The 18,379-nt window shown below is 35.0% G+C and overlaps 1 protein-coding gene across 1 annotated transcript; it reads left to right on the top strand.

Moving 5' to 3' along the window:
• The first annotated feature begins 522 nt into the window (after positions 1 to 522).
• Positions 523 to 7,326, top strand: LOC114281474 (RNA-binding KH domain-containing protein PEPPER). The gene is made up of 6 exons (XM_028223924.2): positions 523 to 989; positions 2,910 to 3,159; positions 4,567 to 4,715; positions 4,797 to 5,051; positions 6,524 to 6,718; positions 6,913 to 7,326. The coding sequence occupies exons 1-6, from the start codon at positions 621 to 623 to the stop codon at positions 7,093 to 7,095; spliced, it is 1,401 nt and encodes a 466-aa protein (XP_028079725.2). The 5' UTR covers positions 523 to 620; the 3' UTR covers positions 7,096 to 7,326.
• Positions 7,327 to 18,379: the final 11,053 nt, after the last annotated feature.

Raw genomic sequence — 18,379 nt, 5'->3', positions numbered from 1 at the left:
AAACCGAATATTTAAACAAACTAAAAACACAAAATCTTATAAATTACTAATGGTGCTCACGGTTTGGCGGTTCGGTTGCGGTCAGAGGAATCTCAAATCCGCCATCCGTCCGCCAGATTGGCGGATTGGAGAAAATCAATCTGTAACTGTCCGCTCGTCATCACGCATCCGTCCAAAATGCGGCGGATCGGTTTAGTGTCGATTTTGATAGATCGGTACATCCGCTGCTTACTCCTAATGTGGACCTGAAAGAATTTGAGTCCAAAAAGAAAAAAGGCATCAAGTGTTGAGATGAAAACAAAAAGTACACGAAAGATGAAAAATTAGAATTTTTTAAAAAGTAAATTTTAAAAACTGAAACCCAATATAGAGTTTATGATTTTAATATCTTTGTTAATTATTTAAAAAAGATTATGCTAAAAACGTATTTTATGAATACATTTTCTAATTAAAAGATACGTTTTATTATTAAAATTTTATTTATTTTTTTAATTTTAGATTAAAAAAAATCCAAATTTTAATGAGCCGTCGTGCGAGCCCTAGATATTTCAGTGTATTTCTTTCCCAATAAAAGCCCTCCTTCCCTCCCTCCCTCTCTCGCATAGCTCTGCCTGGTTCTGATGGCTTCTACAGCTGCCGCGTCCACAGACCACCACCCGGACACCAACGGCTCATCAAACCCACCGGCCAACGCACCTCACTCCACCGCCACCACTACCTCCTCCTCCGCCGCCGATACGATGGAGGTTGAAGCGGCGGCAACTGATAACAACCCTCCTCCACCACCCGACTTAGCTCCGGCGACGACGGTGTCGGCAGAGAAGAAGTGGCCGGGATGGCCTGGGAGCTGCGTGTTTCGCCTCATCGTGCCTGTCCTCAAAGTCGGCAGCATTATCGGCAGAAAGGGTGACCTCATCAAGAAAATGTGTGAGGAGACTAGGGCTCGCATTCGCGTCCTCGATGGTCCAGTTGGTAGTCCTGATCGCATTGTGAGTTTTATTTATTTATTTATTTAAATCTCTATGCATGCTTGATTTCTAGGGTTTGTTAATCTATGAACGCTATTGTCAGTACGTTTGGATTGGATGATTTGGGAAGAAAAGAAAAGAGAAGGAATTTATTTGTTAGTTCATTGAATTTGTTTGGATAAGTAAAGAGGAGAGAAATAGAATGAAATGGGAAGAAATAGAGAAAATTTATATTGTGAGAGAAATTTGGGAATTTGATGAAAAGAGAAATTTTGGATAAGAGGGAATTTTTACCATTACAATCTCCAATTAGGACAGTTTCTTTCCAATAAGAGACACAATTTCTCGAATACATGTTTCTTTCACCAACCCATCTGCATTCTCGTGTGTTATTACCATTTGCATATTGTGTACAGCCTCATCTCTTCATTCATGTATAAGGAATGTTTGGTATAGCTTTTTTTTTTTTTTTTTTTGTGTGTGTGTGTGTGTGTGTGTGTGTGTGTGTGTGTGTGTGTGTGTGTGTGTGTGTTTTTCTTCTGAATTTAGTGCATTATATTGTAAACCTTAGAGGGAGCGAGGGTTATTAAACTATTTTTAGAGTAGAATTAAATTTGGTTTTCATTCTCTCTCTCTCTCTCTCTCTCTCTCTCTCTCTCTCTGTTTTGTTTTATCAGTGTGTTGAATGGTGATGCTATATGAATGCATGTTTGAAAACTTTATTTCTTTTCTTTTCTTTTCTTTTCTGTTTTTGCTTCAAAGCATCTAAAGCATTTAAAGCAAGTTGATTTGAATACATATGTGGTTTCTACATGTAACTATATAGAGCAATGGATTGTTTTCCTTTTTGATGGTTCAAGCAGTAGATTTGCACTTTTCTTAGAACAGAACACCAGTGTTGGTTGGAAATCAATTTCAAGAATCCTTTTTTAGTATTGGTTGGCGCAACAAACGATTATACCATTTAGAATGGTATGACACCCATTTTGCAAATATTTTAAAATACAATGACGAATGTTTTGGTTTAAAATAATAAATTACTACAAAAGGCCCTATTTGGTGCTGCGTATGGGGCTGCTTATGACTTTAAATATATATTTTTTATTTTGGAAATCTGTGCCAAAGTGTTTAGTATAGTTTTGTTTTACAATTTATGAGGCATAACTAACCTAAATAAGTTGAAAAAAACTGATCATTGAGAGATAGGAGAATGCGTGTTTTTAACTTTTGCTTTTGATTATCAAAACAGGCCTAAAAGAAGATGAGATTCTTTCCCCTTTGTACTCAAGAAGTGTTAATTATTGGTGGAGAACTAGTGTTGGGTAGTGGTTAGTGGTTTATGTTGTGGCTGGCAGTGATAACAATGGTGTGAAATATAGGGTAATCTGGTTCGGTTGGAAAGAGCCTTTTTTGCTTTCCTTGTGATTGTGGACTCGTAGTTATTGGGCGGAGCTATATTGGTTCTTGCTTGTGGTGGGTGGCAATGCTGTTGAGTGTTATGGTGTACAAGGTGGTGATGCCACTGATGTGAAATGTAAGGCGATGATAGTGATCAGTCAAATTGGGGAGAAAGAGAGAGAATTAGAATGTTTAAAAAAGTCTTGGACATGTGAGTTCTTTTTCTCAATAACAATTATGCTTCTTTTTGCATAGTTTTTGCCTCATGGCCCTCAACTATGCAAAATGGAACTTAAGCAGCGTTTTTGCACCAACATGGTCTTTTATTAAGATAATTATGTCTTGAATTTGATGATTGCAATGCAACTTGCAACTTTCAGTTCAGTAGCTGGATAATAGAAGTGAGCATACTGAAATTTCTGTTATAGTTGTATTTATGACCTTTGATTCATGAAAACCTTGTTTATTTTTGGATATGTTTCTGTTTCCTGTTCAGGCATTCCATTCTAATTCCCAACTGAATTATTTTTCCTGTACTTACAGGTTCTAATATCTGGAAAGGAAGAACTGGAGTCACCATTATCCCCTGCAATGGATGCTGTAATAAGAGTATTCAAACGTGTCAATGGACTACCTGAGAGTGAGGGTGATGGTAAAGTGCCTGGAGCTGCATTTTGTTCAATCCGGTTTTTGGTGGCATCCACGCAAGCCATTAATCTAATTGGAAAGCAAGGCTCTTCAATCAAGTCAATACAGGAAAGCACCGGTGCCTCCATTCGGGTTCTCTCAAGTGGTATGCTTTTAGTTGCTTCAAAAGCTACTAAATTGTTTACTATTACTGGATTTTTTCCATGTGCATCATCTACAATGTTGCCTTTCGATTTTGGGGGCAATTATTGGCCTTATTGATCTTATGCTAGATTGAATTTATGAATTTACAGTTGAAATTTTTTTGTTCACGTCATTTTTTCCATTTCATGATTATACTAGCTTATTAATTTTTGAAAGTTTACTATGCTACCCATTGATTCATGACTTTATTCTGTTTGATTTACAGTTGGTATGATTTTGTTTAATCGGCAATGAAAGTAAATTGTATAGAGGGTGCACAACCTTTACACAACCGAAAAATAAAGAAAAAAAGAAAGAAGAAAAAAAAGTGCGTAAAATAGAAATAAACCAATTCCCGATTACCAGCAGCCACAAAACATCAACAACCAACAAATAAAATTCAAACTAGCGCTAAATTTACAAAGGAAGCTCTATCATCACGTGTCATGATTTTCATTTTTTCTCCTTCCAGCTTACGAATAACAATGACAAAAAATAAATGGATTCTTCTCCAACTTCTCCATGAAGACAAATAAAGGACTAACAGCTTTCTTCAGTCCACACCTCCCTTAAAGGCTCACACCCCTCTTACCATCATAATAATGAACATTGAAGTCTTTTAATTTCTTTCTCCTTCCAGTAAATATTTAAGCCTCTATCCTTCTTCTCCATTAAAACCGGCTAATTCACTATTGGAGAAGTCTAATCTTCTAAAATGTTATCCATGCCTTACAATTCAAACATCTTCCTAGCCACTTGTACAATTTGCTTCTAACCCAAGCATCCTCCCTCATTATTAGTGGTTGAAATCCATCATAACAATGAGAGCTAATCTTGAGCTTCGAAATATTAGAATGGAAAGAGGTTTGAGCCTTAATTGTACTTGGATTTGTTAAAGACTTTGGATTAGGAGTTCCACCAATGGATTAGAATGCCTTTCCTTTTCAGTTTTCAGTAGAAACATACATTGTCTGTTGCAGCACCAAAAATTACAAGGAACATAGAAAAACGTAATGCTATTTAAATATGAAAAAGCTACTCAACTCAGCAAAGTCAAAATCAGCCAACCACATGTATGCAGTCTTAGATGTTGGTGTTAGAAGTCTGGCGGAGATATTATAAAGCTAGTCATCCTGGGCATTATATTATCTATGGATGGAGAATGATGCCTATTGATGTACATAGTTCCAAACAATCTAAATAGGCCCTCATTTATATGAAGACATTTTTGTTTTGTTTTTTAAAATGGTTTCAGGTATTTTTCTTATTGGACTTTTGCTTTCTAATTACTGTAAGCTCCCTTTTCTTTCTTTCTCTGTTGTGTGTTTGCATACTGATGACTAGGTCAGTTTATATCTTCTTCTGGCAGATGAGGTGCCACATTATGCCAACTCAGAGGAGAGGATTGTTGAGATGCAGGGAGAATCTCTCAAGGTTCTTAAGGCTGTGGAAGCTGTGGTGGGCCACTTAAGGAAGTTCTTGGTGGACCAAAGCGTTCTTCCCCTATTTGAAAAGAGTGTGAGTCCTGTTACTCTGAAGGTTTACGAAGTAATAGATTATGGCACTGGGAACTTACTTTTGTTCTGCCTTTTTCTACAGTACAATACACCAGCCTCACAGGAACGCCAAGTAGAAACCTGGGCTGAGAAGTCATTGCTGCATAGTACTTCTCAAGCTGGGATGGGTGCTGATTATCCTCTTGCAGCAAAGAGAGACCCTCTATTTCACGACCGTGAAACCCAGTTTGAATCAAATATCCATTCTTCTGGAATTTCGCTGTATGGCCAAGATCCTGGACTTTCAGGAATGCGTTCTTCAGGACTTGGTCGTGCTGGTGGTCCTTTTGTAACCCAGGTTGGTTTCAATTATTCATTTCTCTACTAGTGTTATCTCACATTTCACTTCAGATATTACCTGCTGTGATGTGGTGCACATTTCCAATCCTTTCTGTTTTGTTTATCTCGAGTTTTGGAAGTCTAATGAGGTAGCTAGGCTACGGAGTGGCCATATATTAGCTTTTTTGGCCAAAATAACCAATAAAGACAAAATGTCACATCCTACCCATGAATCAATTACTTTTTCTCTCACAACCATCTATTCAACTACAAAAAAAATTTCATAAATCATCCCAAACACAACTTTTTTCCATCTCATAAAATAGTCAAAAAACCAACTAAAATAGTCAAGTTTCCAAACGGGCCCAATTGTTTTGACAATGATTTAAATAAAATTTTCACATGATTGTGGCATCTGATTTAAGGCTTTATTTATGATTGTGTAAAATTTTGACAATATTGTTATTTTATCTTTGGGAAAAATGTTAAATGGGTTTTGTAGTATTATGTTGCGAACTTTAGTGATAATGTTTAACAAGCTCTTGGTTTTTGTTAGCTGGGTTGATATGGATTTTGGTCTGCATTAAGATGGAATGTGTAATGTGTATACTTAGGGGTTGTTTGGGATGACCTAAATAAGTGTACTTTTTGTCTTTTTACGAAAGATGTGTAGAAAAGTAGAGAGGTGATGTGATGAAAAAAAGATAAAAAGATGGATTATTTGGGACTTCCCAAACTTGGCCTTAATTCCAAAAAACAAACAAACAAAACAAAACAAAAAGAGTAAGAAGGGATGATAGATGAGGGAGAGGGAGAGGGAGAGGAAGAGGAAGAGGAAGAGAGGTGGAGAAGATGGGGTGGCACTGCTGGACATGGCGCCTGAGAGAGAGAGAGAGTAGGGAGAGAAGGGTGGGGTGGGGTTGGGTGTGGCAGAGGCATTGATGGGCTAGTTGGGCTGCAGCATTGGTGGTGGGTTGGTGGCAACAGCAATCGGCTGGTAGCAATGTCTCCGGTAATTGGATTTCTGTTGTCTAGGTCTCTGTTACAATTGGTTATGTCTATTATTTAAAGTGAAAAACTCAGATAAAAAATGCAACAAATAATGAAAATGTGTGTTTGGTTTTAGGTATAAAACTATTCAAATGTGGAATGTGCGTGTTTGGATATTGTTAATAGTTGGAACAAAAGGTAAAATAAGCATTTTAACATAAAAATTGTTGATATCATCCTTTTCCTAAGATTAATGGAATAGTAACAATTTGGATCAAGTTGTAATGCAATTTATATCTTAGGGGACTACTTATGTGCAAATCATGGAACTAGTTGTAATTTCTCCAAACCTCAAACGAGAATTCAAATAACAGCAAGGCCACTGCCACTTTATTTATGGAATTCAATAATTTCCACTTCATTTTAATTTTAATTTTTATGTTATTTGTATTATTTGATCTTGGAATCATAATCTGATTAGTTGTTGCTTTGCTTAATCAGATTGCACAAACAATGCAAATACCACTTTCTTATGCGGAGGATATCATTGGGATTGGAGGGGCAAATATTGCATACATTCGACGTACTAGTGGTGCCATCCTCTCCGTGCAAGAGAGTAGAGGCCTACCAGATGAGATCACAGTGGAAATCAAGGGGACTTCGTCACAGGTTCAGACCGCTCAGCAACTTATTCAGGTAACAAGTCGCTTCTAATTTTAACTGTTCTTTAAACTCACTGCTCTTTAAGCTCTCTTTCAGGAACCTCAAGAAACTGCTTTTATAAGAAAAAAAAACAAAAAAACTTAAAGATTGTTGGTTTTGTTCAAGAGTTGTATTTGAACAATTTGAACAAAGCGTAATGGTAGTTTTGTTTTTCTTATCGTTTCCAGGAATTCATAAGCAGTCACAAAGAACCAGCGAGTAGCAGTTATGGCAAGATAGACACCGGTTTGAGGTCTTCATACTCTCAGCTGGGCAATACTACTGTGTACCCGTCATCTTCCTCGTCGACACAACCCTATGGTGGGTATGGATCGTCTGGTTTAGGAGGGTATAGTAGTTTCAGGCTCTGAATCTGAATGCGTAGGAGGATAGAATTGGGAGATAAGTTATGTATTCTATTCTATTCTAGTCGGAGTTGAGTTTCCTTTTCCCACCATTTAACCTGAAATTGCTGTTAGAATGAGTGTAGTCTGTGTAAAAGTTATCCTTCTGTTTTTTTTTTTTTTTTTGAACTGAATATATATCAGTAAAAGTTGTTGAACTGATAGTATGATGTTAGTAAGTGGCTAAGCATTGAAGAATCCAAAAGTGCAACCAATAAGAAATGTGGAAGATAGAACTGAATAATTGTAGTGATTTCTAAAATGTTCTTATTTTTTTTAAAAAAAAAAAATTTATTTTTATTTTATGCAGATTTATTTACTTTCCATGAGGGCATGCCATTGTTGCTCCAAAAAGTCTAGCACAGAAAAATTTCACAAAATCAAATATAGATATTTGTGTTTGATTTTGTGAGTAATGAATGTTACACTTGTCACTTTTTTATACCACATTAATGTGCCACTTCATGGGTCAATACTGTATTGAAAATAAACATGAGTGGTGAGCAGTGGAATTTCAATTTAGAAGGGGCACAACTGAATTAAAATCTTAGTAAAAATCACAATTTAATTTAATTTTTATTTGATGGTAAGACTAAAAATTAATTAGTGTGTTTAGTTTGAGTTTTTTTGAATTAAATTTTTTGAAAATTGAGTTTTTTGATTTTCGTATTTTTTTGTTTTTAGTGAATATTTTTAAAATTTTAAATATATATATATATATATTTTTTTAGATATATCTTACTTAGATGTATTTAAAAAGTAAAAAAATTATAAAAAAATATTTTAAAAAATTAATAAATATATAAAAATACAAGAAATGTATTGAATTTTTGTATTTTTTTCTATATTTTTTGTATTTAGTAAATTTTTTAAAAAAAAATTTACAATTTTTTTTACTTTTTAGTTGTATTTATGTTAGGTGTGTCTAAAAAGTAAAAAAGTTACTTAAAATATTTAAAAAATTCAGTAAAAACAAAAAAACACGAAAAATAAGAAAGTAGAATTTTTTAAAAAGTGTTTTTTGAAAAATGAAGCCAAGCAAGCTGAATGCGATTGCGAAGGTATATTTAAATATAAATTCAGGTTAATTGGTCATTATATGTATTATTATATTTAAATATAAGTTTAAGTTAACTAATCATTATTTGTATTATTATTAATTTCATTTTAGGAAAATTTAGCTATAAACTTTTTTTACCTTCCTTTCATTATTAAAAGGATTAAGAAAAAAATTATACTTTCTAAACCCCTCACAATTATAAAGTCTTGTATAAATGACAAAATTTATTATTTAAATATTTTATCAGACTATTATACTCCTCAACTAGATCTTCCCACATTCTCCGTCTCTCTCCTCATCCGCTCTACCAAGATCAGCGACGGACATCACAGATTTCACACCTGGTAGTGGCGGTGGATCTAGATCTGGAACCAACAAATTTAGATCTCACAGTTGAGCCGATAGATCTGGATTTTTGATTCAGCAGCAAAGGCAACGTTGAAGACGACGACCTCGTTGACAGTAGTTTCAATCGCCGTCAACTTCACGAGGTTATGCTGTTGCGTACGGCAGTGTCGATGTGAAGAATGCTTCGGTGGAGGTGAGGCCGGAGTTTGAATACGGTTACGATGCTAATGTGGTGAAAGGTTCGGAGTTTGACGTGGTGAAACAGTAAAGAAAACGACAACTGAACTTGTGACGAAAGTTCTATCCCAATCAGCAGCACAAAGTCCACGTAGTCTCTGGATCTCTTTACGGCTGTAAGAAGAACAAGAAAATATATGTATATATATATATATATGTTTGTGTATGAGTGTTGTTGAACACATGTATTCTTTTCATTGAGATTTGTGATTGTTGATCAAGTTTTTGAAGTTTTTCTTCTCAATTAGATATGTTGATTTGTTGATTAATTTGTTTTGTTTTTGTTTTTGTTTTTTTTTTATATTTATTTTTGTTGTTTTTGATCAAATTTCATTTGTTTTACTCTTGTTCTATTGCTCTGTTTTTTGTTTCAGATAATGAGAGTAAAATTTTACTCTGGTTATATTACTCTGTTTTTTGTTTGAGAGAATTAGAGTAAAATTTTACTCTGGTGTTAGAATGACAGTAAAATTTTACTATCAGGAGGTGGTCATTGCCAAACACTTCAACCGCCACAAACACTGCCTTCGCTTTTTTATTTTTGTGCAGAGTAACATTTTACTTTTAGATTCAGAGTCTCACAGTTTACTCGTTTTTCAGAGTAAAATTTTACTTTTATACAGAGTAAAATTTTACTTTTAGTTTCAGAGTCTCACAGTTTACTCGTTTTTCAGAGTAAAATTTTACTTTTGTATAGAGTCTAACATTTATTAGTTTTTCAGAGTAAAATTTTACTTTTATACAAAGTAAAATTTTACTTTTAGTTTCAAAGTGTAACATTTTACTCTTATTCAGAGTAAAATTTTACTTTTATACAAAGTAAAATTTTACTTTTAGTTTCAGAGTGTAACATTTTACTCTTATTCAGAGTAAAATTTTACTTTTATACAGAGTAAAATTTTACTCTGAAATACACAGTGAAGATAGCTTAATAGGAGAGCTGATAGATATGAGGGTAATATAGTAAAAGAAACAAGTTTTAAAATATTAGGGAGTTTTGAAAGTACTTATATAATTCTTGTCCTTTTGAGAGACAAATTAGATAGTGAGGGGGCTATCACCAAATCCCTTTGATTTTATATATAGTGATCATCGTGGTTTAAAAAATAATCATATGGCTTCACAAAATAGGAGAGCAAAATTATCTTAAGATATACACAAAAAGAAATATAGAGAAAGAAAAAAGTTGTCACGACCCCAACCCGCCCCTATGAGTTTAGCACCGTAACCGGCCAGTAATCCGAGATTACCGAAGGCCTGCTTAACAGTCAAACAATAATACAGAGTACAGGGCATGACGGAAGCCAAAACAGTAAATAAACAATGTCCAATGAGCTGTAACAGTCTGTATGCAAAAAGACTTTTCATATATATGCACATTCAGAACAAAAGAGTACATACATACATCATATACAGATATTCAGGTTAGGGACCGGATCCCTACCATAACAGTACAGTACGATGTCATTCAATCTATACAGTAATTACAAAACAGATGCAAAAATGGGGAAACTAAAACACCCCCGAAGCCCTAGCTTGACAGGCTCGGAACCTCGCAGTGAGGCACAGTGGTTGGCTTTGACAAAAGGGAGTCTAACCCATGCTCCTAGCTCCGGTCTGGTGCCTATACACCTACATATATATATGAGTAGTGAGTTAAAGCCTAGTGAATAACATAATGTGTAAAGAGGTTAAGAATGAATGTCCTTTTAGTATTGGAAACAGTTAATTGATTCAGTATATCAGTCATAACAGTCATATGTGGTACATCCAATAGCAGAACAGTACAGTAAACAGTAGATCTTGAAAGACTGAACAGTCAATGATGGCCATCAGTAATGGTTCCAAACATGAGAACCGACAGAGATCTCTGTAACAGTAGCAGTAACAGTAACAGTAGTTGCTAAGGATGCCACAATACAGCTTAGAATAGATGACAACATTCATTCAATTAACAGTAAACAGTTTAGAAAACAGTTCAATTGATCATTCAGAAAATATTCATTTTCGAACATATCTTTACAACATTGTTACTCATAGAGTTCTGGGTTACAGATAAGCTAGAGCGCGTCTCCGAATGCCAACCCTACACAGTTACAGAGTGAACACCCACTAAGCTACACAGTTGGGAAAAATAGTAACTTAATTCCTATCTTGACTCGGTGTGGTTCTACATCAATTTCCTCATTAAGATGTCTTAAACTAGGCCTAAGAATGCCTAAAATGAAATGAAGATGCAAAGATGCACTTAGAAAACATTTTCAGAGTTTTCAGAAAACAGGGGTCTCGCTCGAGCGTGGGATTCCCCGCTCGAGCGGACATGCAAACAAAAGACTCCACTCGAGCGTAAACTTTCCCGCTCGAGCGTATTGAAAAAGTACTGGATGTGTGAAAATCACGCTCGATTGGGCGCTCGATACCCGCTCGAGCGTGTGAAACAAGTCCTCGCTCAAGCGTCCAATACCCCGCTCGAGCGGACTGTAAAACAGTGCAAAGTGCTGGAAGCACGATTTTTTCGCTCGAGCGCCAGTAATCCCGCTCGAGTGGAAATCCAAATTCTGGAAATTCCAGATTCAAACCTCAAGCTCAAAAACAAGTTTTAATGTACTAAATTCGATTCTTTTGGGCTAATTTTTTGGAAAACACTTCAAAACTCATAATATAACATGTTTCAAAGGTCAATTTGAGAAATCAAAGTCCAAAAGTAGTTCAATTAAATCTAATTTCAAACCAAACTTTCAAGAACATGATAAACATGTACATGCATGAATTTAAACACTTCAAAGCTTCAAATGCTAGCTCAACTGAGCCAATTCTTTTCAAAACAAGATAAATTCATGGTCTTTAGCAAAAATATGAACATGCATGTGACAATTTTCCATGAAGACAACTTTAAACTCATCAATATAGGCATGCATGTATGAAATGAGCTTCAATTCAACATATAGAATCAATTATAGACTTTAACTCACTAAATTTCCATGATTCATGAAGATACAACTTAAATACATAAACCAAGGGATAGAATCTCTACCTTAGGTTTCCAATCACAAGTGTAGAGGCTCAATTTCGGCAAATTCTCTAACAATTCTTCCAATTTCCAAGCAATCAACAAGTTGAACTAAACTCTCTCACTCTCTCTCTCTTGGTCGGCTAGGAGCTCAAGAAGAATGAACAAGATGATGCACAAGATGAAAGAAAACAAGCCTCAAAATGTTTGGTGTAGTGGCCCACTAATAGGGCAAAATTGTAAATAATGCAACTTGTGGGATTTAGCTTATTTTAATCTAATTTAATCATACCAAATCACATTTCAGATAAATATACCATAAAATCACATAAATTATGATTAACACATATCACTAACCAATTTCAGATTTGGTCGCCGATAAAGCCTTCAATTTGCAGTTTAAAGCATAAAACATGAACAGATAACTTAACAGTTAACAGATAAATATGCATTCAAACTAGCACAATCAATCAATCAGTTTAGTGATTTCAGTTAATTCAGTCAATTATCATAATCAGTCTCAGTTTAACAGTGATCAGTGGTTTATCAGTAAACAGTGATGAGGGTTGTCACAAAAGTGAAAGGTGAATAAATAATATTCATGGCTTTTTATATATCACTTGTTTTTTTTTATCTCCGTTTTGAATCACTGAATTAAATAACAATATATTATGAGCACTGGGTTCATAAATTCAAATATAAAAATTGTTTGGTTAAAAGGTCCAAGCACTAAGATACTTTGTTCAAAAGGACATGATGGTGCAAAATGTCTAAACTATCCATATATATATATATATATATATATATATATATATATTGGCAAAAAAAAAGAACTTCATTCCATAATATTGAATAAAGGATTTTATATTAAAAGCATTAACAAAGTCTGCTAAACACTAAACAAATAGCATAAAAAGGCCAATAATGAAAATCCCTAGCAGATGTCTAGTAGCACAAAAGATTAGAAGGACAATGAGGGGAAAAAACTAGTCAAACCTGCAAAACCATCACTTGCAAATATTAGAAGGACAGAGAAATGAAATAAACTATTCAAATCGTAACATTCCGTCTTTGTGTTGCTCTGAAGAGTTGGATTGCTAAAACTATTCTCGATGATATGTTGTCCTCTCCTCTTTTATCCATACTCAAACTGTAACATTTCGTCTTTGTGTAGCTCTAAAGAGAGTTGGATCGCTAAAACTATTCTCGATGATATATTGCCTTCTCCTCTTTCTACCCACAAAGCTTTGTAACAACAAACTAATAACCTTGATTTGGCCCATAGCTTTAATAAGATGTGTAACGCCCCACAAATAATTACAATAATTCGACCCAACACAATATATATAAAACAACGTAATCAAAATAATAAACTTCCATTAACTTGAATTGTTATACAAGAGTGACATAGGCGATATATATTCAAAAATAGTTCATCCTGAATCTACAACATGTATTACAAATAGTAAAAAAGAATGAAAGTTAAACAGATAATTATATACCCTAAAGGCTTACAACTTTCCAAGTCATTGCTTGGTTATAACAAAAAAGAGTCTAACTCTATACAATTTAAGCCCTTGGCTATACAAATAAGTATAAAAGTGAAGCTCATGTTCCAAACTCCTTACGAGCTATTGCCTCAGCGGAGGCATAACATTAACACCTGAAAATGATTTTCTCAAATAGGGTGAGCCAAAGCCCATTAGGAACAATCTAACACAGTATATGGACCATAACAAAGATATAAGTACAATGTGCATTTACAATGTTAGTGAGAAAATATTTATATTCTATGTCATCATAATGTACCAAATTTCATAACTCAATCCTTTTTCCTTCTCATCAGTTCAAGCTAAACCATTTTATCTCAATTCATTAGCCAATTTCATTATCTTTCAAACAACCCATCTGAGACTACAACTCAGTGGTTCCCAAACTAACACAATCATCACATTAGCACTTCAATTTGTCATTTTATGAAAATTTTATCCACGGGATCGGCACTCATGTGTACGCGCGGTTTCGGGACTTTCACCCAAGACATATAGACCAACTTAGTTCAATGGAGTCCATCCACTTTCTCCTCCCAAACAATGGAGTACATTCCATTTCTTCTCCCAAACAATCATACATATATAATGCATTTAAAACTTAGTCATATTTAATGACAATCAACAAGAGATTTGTTCCAATTTACCTAATCATTATGCAATTTCTACAACAATCATAGTTATCCTCTACCGATAGCCCAATACAGATATTTCTAAACAGATATTAAATCTCAAGACAGATAGTTTATTCAGATTTTCAAAAGGTGTGAGATAATGCATATCCATCTCCACCATTAACACCAACATTCATCTAATTTCATATTTATAATACCAATTTCATTTATTTATATAAAATAAATACTTGAATCATTTTACGTTAACTTCCCTCTTTCCCAAATACCAACCCAAGTGCCAAAATCAACAATTGTGACACAATATAACTTCTCAAACCCATGACTATTTATATTATATTCACTAGAAACCCCTTTTTTGATTTTTACATTCCAAACTCTAGGTTTGTCCAAAATACTCCCAAAATCCATTATTGTTACACAACAACCAATAACTAAGTTAAAATCCAAAAAAAAAAATGGTAGAAAATCCCTACCTCAAGCTTAAAAAACAAAAAGGAGATTTGGAGAAACTTCAAAGGCACCAAAACCAAACTTTAATCGGATCAAAATGTAGCTCTAGAGATGCTCTAACTTTTTAACAAAGGCAAGTGGGTAGAGATATCACTAGAACTAGGTGGAAGTGTAGAGAGAGAGAGAGTGTGTGTGTGTGTGTGTGTGTGATTTAGAGAGAGAGAGACTCAAGATCTAGGTTTTTGAAAAGTTTTAGAGAGAGAGGGAAATGAAAAAGCGAAGTAAAAAGTCATCTTCACGAATTGATATACATGCAGTCTGCTTGAGCGCAAGAAGTGGCGCTCGAATGCAGAATACACACTTTCAGAAGTTTTGCAGACGAAGGACATCGTTTGAGCTCAAGATTGGCCGCTCGAGCATCCACCCGCTCGAGCATAGGAAACGTTGCTCGAGCGTGGATTACACACTTCTAGTATTTTGCAGGTCTGCAAAAATACTGAGTGTTTGCAAAGTCCGCTCGAGCATAAGAAGTGCCGCTTGAGCAAATGAGCAAAAATCTGGACAACAAAAGTTTGAAAATCAAGTAACCAACCTGTTCCAAATAAGACCAATACAATCTAAAAACCAAATTTAAGGAAGAATAAGATGGAAAAGACATGAACAACCATACGAGGCAATGAAACTCGAGTCCAAAACACAAAATGGGTCGGGTCTAAACCAGAAACGTTATAGGATGTCGCTTAAAATCAACTTCACTAACTGAAGTCTTTTTCCTAGTGACCTTGGCTATTTTGTTCGGAGTCTTAACAAAGTTGTTTGGGACATTCATGTGATTTTTAATCTGGAAAGTGTCAAGATTGGTGACTTGATTGGGGGCTAGAATATGCGTACCGAAGCCTATACTTGTAATCTGAAGATTGTCAAACTTATTACTTGCATCATCCATCACCTCGTTGTTTGCCATTACATGTACATTCGACTTCTAATTTGGAATATATAGCGATGAAAGAACTGGCTTCTGTTTCGAATAAGGAGGATTTGTAATTGGGTCTTGAATTTTCACAGTCACCATGGCAAATCCAAATTTATGAAAGAATTGAAACCTATGCCCTTTTGCAATTGGAGAGAAGGTATCTCGATGTAATAGCAAATAGTCCCTACCCAAACGAACTGGTTTGGAGTGCCACAAATAAGATCTCTTATAATATTGTACCTTCATATTAGTGGAAGGAAAAGGACTTGAATTTGAGTTTGAATTAATTGAGGGAATTGAAAAGAGATATTAGATGGGAAGTTGAATTAAAACGGTTAGGACAACCCCGCTAAAAAACTCCCAAAAGAACAAAGTTGAGGTGGTGTGAGATTAACTGTGAGATATTGACTTAAGAAAGTCAGGGAAGGATGTACAAGGGATGAGTGGTAGAGATGTCAGAAAAAACGGGAGGAGAAGGCCAGAGAGATAGATTCATCGCCGAAAGTGGGAGCTGATGGCATCCAAAACACTGTCGATGTGTGAAATGATGGCGGAACCTGTAAGATTTAATAATACATGTAACTATAATAATAATGCGGAATTAAACTTTACAGGATCTTGAATTCAATACAATTCAAGAATAAAACGAATATACCTTTGTCAGCCATTAAATTAGAGAAGTTGAGAAAATACCCCTTTAGAGTTGAACCTTTAATTTTGGCTCACCTTCTTCTCTCTGTCTCTCTTAATTAGGATGACTATAAAACTTAAAGTGATGGAAAAATACTCATGATATGAAAGGGGAGTCACCCATTCTTATATAGAGGAGAGAAGAGGGCCAGATAAACTCTATCAGAAGAATTCCTAATCCATCAAGGTTTCCTTCTTATCTTAGAAGAGTGATTATATTAAAATTCTATTTACTGAACTTGATCTCAAATATTGACTTTATCTATTTGTGGAGTTCAAATAAATTAAAACATGTAGAAAATATGTAGGCTATTGGGCCACACTAGAAAAATAAATCCAACATTCTCCCACTTGGCCCATTAAGCCGATTATGATGCAATTATGAGTTTTTTTTTTTTTTTAAATATGCAACTTAAAAAATTTTGACTTATTGGATTCCACACTAAAAATTTTGACATGTGATCACGAATTTTTTTTAAAAAAAAAATAGCCAATAAGTTCAGATATATTAGAAACTATAATACTGTGATTACTTCATATCACCAATGTGAGTCATAGCGGTTATATAACATTTATGTCATATTTCCTTCTATGCACCACACTATTGATAACCTTCACCAACCCAGTCCTTTATTGGGATATATAATTATTTGCCTGAAAGGCCCCTGTAATTTGTCTTGTTAAGACATTTCCTGTTTATCAATATTCAAAATAATGTGTACACACACTTTTAGAAACAGGAAAAACAGAAACAAAATTATTATTGCGCAAATAGTGTCAAGAAATAAGCACTCATGATTAACCATACACATCAAGGGTTGCTTAAAAGACCCATCCTGATAACATGCTCTTTGTATGTCTTTGGTGGCAATCCCTTTGTGAATGGATCAGCAATCATAAGAGAGGTGCTTAAGTTTTCAATTAACACTTATTGTTTCTGGACTCTCTCTCTAACAACCAAGTACTTTACTTCCATGTGTTTGGAACCACTGGAGTACTTTCCATTCTTAGAGAAGAAAACTGCTGCGGTATTGTCACAATATATCTTCAGCAGCCTGGCAATTGAGTCAACAATACCAAGTCCTGAGATGAAATTTCGCAACCATAAAGCATGATTTGTAGCCTCAAAGCATGCCACAAACTCAGCCTCCATAGTAGATAAAGCAATAGTGGACTGCTTCACACTCTTCCATGAAATTGCTCCACTAGCTAGTAGAAAAACAAAACCCGATGTAGATTTTCTACTATCAAGGCAACCAGTAAAATCTGAGTCTGAGTATCCGACAACTTCCAACTGTTCTGATCTCCTATAGGTGAGCATATAATCCTTTGTTCCCTGAAGATATCTCATAACTTTCTTTACTGCTTTCCAATGTTCCATTCCAGGATTACTTTGGAATCTTCTCAACATTCCAACTGCAAAACTAATATCTGGCCTGGTACATGTATGGGCATACATCAAGCTCCCTACAGCTGATGCATATGGAATGTCCTTCATTTGTTTTCTTTCCAAGTCATTCCTTGGACACTGTTTTTCATTTAATTTATCACCCTTCATGATGGGTGCATCACCGGCTGAACAAAACTGCATATTGAATCTCTCCAAAACACGATCAATATATCCTTTTTGAGATAGTCCTAGTAATCCTCGAGATCGATCCCTAAAGATCTCTATGCCAATAACATAGTTTGCCTCACCCATATCGACCATTTTAAAGTTCTTGGAGAGATATTCCTTGGTTTCATGCAATAAGCCAAGATCATTACTAGCTAACAAAATGTCATCCACATATAGCACCAACATAATGAACTTGCTCCCACTAACCTTCAGATATATGCATTGATCAACTGCATTTTCCTTAAATCCGAAAGAGGTAATGGTATCATTAAACCTTAAATACCATTGCCTAGAAGCTTGTTTAAGGCCATATATGGATTTTTTAATTTGCAAGCTAAATGTTCTTTACCTTTCTTTGCAAATCCTTCGGGCTGCTCCATATAAATTTCTTCATCCAAATTCCCATTTAAAAAAACAGTTTTCACATCCATTTGATGCAACTCTAAGTCATAATGAGCTACCAATGCTAGGATGATTCTAAGCGAGTCCTTCTTAGATATTGGAGAGAAGGTCTCTGTATAGTCTATGCCTTCTTTTTGAGTAAAACCTTTGGCAACAAGTCTGGCTTTAAATCGTTCGATATTGCCTTTTGCGTCACGCTTGGTCTTGAAGACCCATTTACACCCGACCTTTTTGCAGTTATTAGGCAATTCGACGGGATCCCAACACTATTCTGTTCC

The sequence above is a fragment of the Camellia sinensis genome, chromosome 4 (assembly GCF_055761805.1).
Source record: "Camellia sinensis isolate YWXY chromosome 4, ASM5576180v1, whole genome shotgun sequence".
Lineage (NCBI taxonomy): Eukaryota > Viridiplantae > Streptophyta > Magnoliopsida > Ericales > Theaceae > Camellia > Camellia sinensis.
This window is presented reverse-complemented; position numbering and strand designations above follow the sequence as displayed.

Bases quoted from the DNA above. Each gene is read 5' to 3' on its own strand.
- LOC114281474 (XM_028223924.2), top strand. From the start codon at position 621: ATGGCTTCTACAGCTGCCGCGTCCACAGACCACCACCCGGACACCAAC. The intron at 990-2,909 runs GTGAGTTTTATT...CTGTACTTACAG, and splicing joins TTGGTAGTCCTGATCGCATT to GTTCTAATATCTGGAAAGGA. The intron at 5,052-6,523 runs GTTGGTTTCAAT...TTGCTTAATCAG, and splicing joins GTGGTCCTTTTGTAACCCAG to ATTGCACAAACAATGCAAAT.